This window comes from Zophobas morio, unplaced genomic scaffold, assembly GCF_036711695.1.
Source record: "Zophobas morio isolate AGI-343-1 ecotype UQ-CSIRO unplaced genomic scaffold, CSIRO_AGI_Zmor_V1 ptg000046l, whole genome shotgun sequence".
In the NCBI taxonomy this organism is placed as follows: domain Eukaryota; kingdom Metazoa; phylum Arthropoda; class Insecta; order Coleoptera; family Tenebrionidae; genus Zophobas; species Zophobas morio.
The window spans coordinates 5,745,511-5,751,168 of record NW_026972151.1 but is presented as its reverse complement, the minus strand read 5'-3'; the positions used below and the strand labels follow the sequence as shown (position 1 = coordinate 5,751,168).

Genomic DNA, 5,658 nt, shown 5'->3' with positions numbered 1-5,658 from the left:
AGTGATTATCTATCACCCGCTACTGAGTCCCGGCGATCCAGCGCGTCACCACCTATAATAGTGACGTAGCCCGACAAAAATCCGCTGTCTAGTAATATGAAAGGCAACTGAAAATCGTTTATGTATAAACATTCTTAATTTAAGATGACAAGCGTAACAGCATACGTGAGAGTCAAACAGAGAAACTGTAAACAAAACGACCATCGGTTTTATTGCTTCGACTTCCGCTTATTATATAAAACGTTGGGTTTTATTTTAATTCTTGACGGTGAAATTCACAATTGGTTGATTATAAACATGTCTATTCCACATTCGCGGAACCTAGACAGCGCACACGTCTGTAATGTTAAAGTCGATGTAAATAAGCGTGCTACCCTTATGTTTCAACCGAGTTTTTACTTTAAAAAATTTTGTGTCTACCAAATTGGGTTGGTCCAATGTAAGACTAATAATAAGTGTTGCCTTTAATTTAATCAATAAAATAAATTGACTTCATTAATTTTTTTGAGCCACCTCTTAAGAAAATCTAAACAATATGAATGAAGTGATAAATCACAAGTACAGACTCATCATATTTTTACGCTTTAGATAGGATTTATTCGGCAAACTTTCGAGCTGACGTCATCAAATTTTTTGAGGGGGGATTAGCAAATACATTTTGATAACAAAGTTAACGTGCTTATGATAACTTTAATACATCTCCTATGTTTCAAAGCATTCGGTTTTGTTGTTCCTGATTAACTCACTCATAAATTCACGCATTCATTAATTTTTTGAGTCATTCTGTATATGCAAATCGAAAAAATTTGAATGGAATGATAAATCACAAGTACAGACTCATCATATTTTGTACATTTTAGATAGGATTTATTCAGCAAAATTTTGGGGTGACGTCATCAATTTTTTAGGGGGGATGAGCAAATATATTTTGACTAAAGATTTATGATGCTCTTTAGAGCCTTAAAACATCTGCAACATTTTAAAACATTCGGGTTAGCAGATTCAAAATTAAATTGCAAAATGTTGTTTTATGATTTTGATTTTTTTTCCAAAAATCTGGACGTTTCGGGTAAAAACTGAATTCGGAGTCGTAAAGTACATGTGTAGGACTATCTTATTTTATACGATTTAAGACCCATTTACTATGTACAATTTTGAAGTGACGTCATCGCATTAGTGGTGGGATGATTAGAAAAATTTTGGTTAGCGTTTTACCATCTACATGATATTCCTAATATAAGTGCAAAATTTCACAACAATCGGTCCAGTACTTTCGGAGATTATCTGTCTAATAAAAATCCGGGACGGCAGACGGAGAGACGGACGGACAGACGGACGGACAGACGGACGGACAGACAGACGGAAATGGGCGACCTATTTTTCCGAATTCTAGGAGTCATGAAAGATCGAGAAAACGTAAAAGTAGAGAGTCGGCCGACGGACTCGATTACAATACTTCCTTTGCTTACGCTCGGGAAGTAAAAATTGGTGTTGATATCTACATCAAGATTTTGTCTTCGATGAACAAAATGACCTTTATCTATCTGCGGACGAACCAGGTATTTGTGGTTCCCAGCTCACTCACTATCCGATTAGAGGAAGACTATAGGAACACTCTGAGCCGGGTTGTAAATCATTTTGGGTCTGTATAATGAGTTGCCTGATTCGTGTAAACTCTTGCAAGTTGTTTCTCCTGTTTTTTTGTTATAATTCAAAATATGATAAATCTATGGCCAAATGAAAATTGTAGCTCCATTCGTAATAAAGTCCTCTACAACGTGGCCTAATTTTCAGATCAAAATACTTCAAAACCTTCATGCAAAATCCGATATCAAATTTTAATGTTTTACTTTTTTTTAAGTATGCTTCAACGTAACGGTGAAAGTTAAAAGTTGGTCATGTCTAACGTTACCTCAATGGCGTGCCAACTTTCAACGGCAACGTTAACGGATGGTATAAACGACGCATACCTTCGCTGCATATTTGTCTTACAATAGCAACGTCAGCGACAAGTTTATAAATCAACCTTTAGGCTGAACAACACTAAATGTTACGAGAATATCATTCATTGCTCTGTAACGATGGTCTAGTTCTATGTAAAATCTATCAATGACATTATTTTTACTTCTCAAGCGTAAGCGAAGGAAGTATTTTAATCAAGTCTGTCAGCCTACTCTCTACTTTTACATTTTCTCGACCTTTCATGACCCCTACAGTACGAAGAAATAGATCTCCCGTTTCAGTCTGTCTGCCGTTAAGCAAAATTTGTCTAATTATCCCCACCAACAACGTGATGACATTTTCTAAAAAGTTTGTGCAATAAACATTACTTAAATTTCATCAAATATGTATAATACTCTCACACTTGTATTTTAATTGTTATTGTTTAAGCATCTTTCTTTTTGCCACATACGAATGATGTTATCAAAGAATAAAATTTGTGTTTTTTGCAAATAATAGATCTAATAAACTTATTGCTTTTTCTAGAACAAATAAGAGATAAGACGCTAAAAAATTAAAAACTGATATTAGCCAGTAATTAATTCTTTAACAACAGAATTTTTTATAACTTAGAACGGCAAAAGCGACGTTTGTTGGCAGCGAATTGACATGTACTCAAAATGAGAAACTTTCTTTATTTTAACAATTCTTCCATCATCACACATTATAATGCACTTTGTACAAGCAATAATTACGGATTATTTAATTTCCATATGTGTTAAAAAATAGTCAATTTATCGTTAAAAATATTCGCGAAATTGTTAGCATCCATTATCCAAAACCTACGCACTTGTAATTGCTGAACAGAATCTTTGCTCAATTGCTTTCAGAATTTTAAAGTAGATTGCCTGTAAATTTTCATTACTGATGTTTTGCGTGATGTTTTTTCGTATATGATTGACAGATTCATCCACAGAACTTTGGTAGATATCTTTCAGATTTAGTTCTTCAAATAAGTTTAAAACTGTTGTTATTGCTTCAGGATCTGTAGAACCATAACACTGTTTCATCGTTTCTATCTGAGAATGATTTCCTTTTTTCATGGCCATTACAGCCAGCCATGTACATTTACCTTCCTGAATATCTGTTCCCTTTTTACCACTTTTCTCTGGGTTACCATAACAGTCTATGAAGTCATCCTGACAAATATAACTGTCTTTAGAAAGAATTGAAGAAATATTTTCATATATATTACATGTGGCATAGCTTCGCAAACTGTCTGTACAACTTACCTGCACTTGATACAGAAATGCCAAATCTTTAGACAAATCTTCCGACTTTCTGTGGAGTTCCAGGTCGTATATGTTTGCCATATACATGGCTAAAGCTATTGGTAAATAAAAAGTGTAAAACCCAGTTTTGTGTTCAGCAATACGTTTAAACCTGTCCATTGTGAAAAGTTGTAGTTGGGGTTTACCATCTTTGACAGACAGGCAATCCGCTACTTCTCCCAAACAAGTTCTCATAGCAATGTCATGAAGCAACAACATCGAGGGTACATAACAGTGATGATTTCTAAAATATTTTCTGAGTAATAAGTAGGGTACTTGTTCAAGAAGCAGTGCATCATTAACTGCTTTGAATCCGATATTTTTTTTTCTGTGCCAGCAGAGAGAGCCCCGTTGCATTACCCCTTCGTCAATGATGTCGTCAGCTATAAGAGAAGCTGTCTGCATCTAAAAAGAGAACATTTCAATGTTATTACTTCAGTCTGTATTGATGTACACAGATTTTAGGCTAAAGGAACTGCTTTCATTTTTTAAGATACGTTAACGAAGTTTGGATATAAATAACTTTTGAGTGAAATAGAAGAATATGAGCATCATTTCTTTTCGGCTAAACTATCAAAAATTTATCTTACTGTGTTCTTACATAAAAACATCACCTGACGCGTAACAAATGGACCAAAAGTCCTATTTAGGAGGAAGCAATATGCAATAAAACCTGATTTGAATTTTGATTTTTGATTTCTTCGTATAAATCATTAATAAAATAATATTATACTAACTACACTAGTTGGGGCAGAATGTGGCGTCGAATGCGATCCATTTTTGTTTAAACAATCGCCCTCTTATAAAATTACAATAAAAAAAGCTAAGACTAAAAGTTAATACGTACTTCAAGCACAGTTATGCTATGCTCTCTCCGAATCCGCGTGCTTCCGATTCTGGTTTTTCTTCTCCGCATTCTCAAATCTCAACCCCAAGCGGAGGTTTAAATCCCGTTACGAGTGCGAATGCCCACGTTATTAAACGTTATTGTCTTATTTTGATTGTAAGTGATCAAAACTTTAACGGTCCAAAATCCGGATCGCAATTTAAATCAAGGATTTAGGAACTTTTTGTTTCATTCTCCACGTAAAACTTAGCGAAGGCAAAAAACAACGAAGAATCTTCGTTGTTCCTGGTCCTAATAACCAAATAAACTCGACTTACCAATTCCAAAGCCCAAGCCATGAGCATTGCTAATTTGCGATTTCCCGGTGTAAGATTCTCTGGTTTTTCAAGAACTTCGTAAGCTATGAATGTAATGAAACCCCTCAATTTTTTACCAAAGGGGGCGAGATAATGAAGAAGTTCTTCGCAGCGTGTATTTGCTTCAGCAAATTGTGGGTTTGTAGTGTTATTCGTTACGTCGTTCACGACCACAGGAAACAAATCCAAAAACTCTTTGTATTTCTCTGCGCTGATTAGAAATTTACTGTTCCATGCAGTGCCTCGTTCAGACGAAATTCTAAAAATTCATGCATGTATCTAAATAATTATGAGTAGTAAACTCTTCATATTTATGAGTAAAAACAAAACGTTGGTATTTTTACGTTTTTATTCCAAACGTTTATTTAATTTTTACCTGTCTAAGCTAGCATTTGGTGTCTTCATTGAATTTTGATTTATATTTAACCAACGGATTTGTGTTGTTGCTATCTGCCGTGTGCATAATCTCCAAAATTGCATGTTATTTTTATTAAACAGCAAGACCATCACGAGTTGTAATAGGTCGAATGATACTGAATGGACACTTAAACACGACTGAGTGTTTACTTCATTTTAAACCGATTTGATACATATATCGCGATTAATTACTTTAATTAGTTATTGTATTCAACATAGTAACAGAAATACATAATTAAAAATGTTGCAGTAAATATGTTTATTGAAACGTGCACAGGTTTTTAACCTGAAATCTTCAAATATCTCGAAAAATAAGCACTCTTCAAAACAATGTCTCGTATCAAACTTTAATCATGCCGCCGTGAGGAAAATAAATTAGTTCTAAAATTAGCCCCCCCCCCTTCTCACTCTCCTTATAGGTGGGGTGGGGGTAACTTCGAAACCTCAAATGGGAACTGCTAAAAGTACGAAGGGTACGATTTGTCTGAAAATTTTTTTTCGATTCGTGATAGATTGCGCTGAAGGAGCTGAATCGAAGAAATTCAATTTTTTTCGATTTCTTCGACTAAGGACCTATGCATACGATTTTGTAATATGTTGGCAATAAAAAATCTCGCGTTTTATGTAAATACTCAAAATTCGTGGTCAACAAAGTTTATTCATATTGCAAAATTCGAATAACTAGGAAATTGGTTCCTGTAGAAATGACTGACGAATAAACTAATTTAGCGTAACCCAGGAACAACGATGTGGACGAAGTAGTTTT

At 34.6% G+C, this 5,658-nt stretch overlaps 1 protein-coding gene across 1 annotated transcript; it reads right to left on the bottom strand.

Annotated features, from left to right (window-relative positions):
- Positions 1-2,619: 2,619 nt before the first annotated feature.
- LOC135142250 (farnesyl pyrophosphate synthase-like) lies at positions 2,620-5,041 on the bottom strand. Its single transcript, XM_064073932.1, has 4 exons — positions 4,852-5,041; positions 4,437-4,734; positions 3,234-3,677; positions 2,620-3,140 (listed from the first exon to the last, which is right to left on the bottom strand). The coding sequence occupies exons 1-4, from the start codon at positions 4,980-4,982 to the stop codon at positions 2,784-2,786; spliced, it is 1,230 nt and encodes a 409-aa protein (XP_063930002.1). The 5' UTR covers positions 4,983-5,041; the 3' UTR covers positions 2,620-2,783.
- Positions 5,042-5,658: the final 617 nt, after the last annotated feature.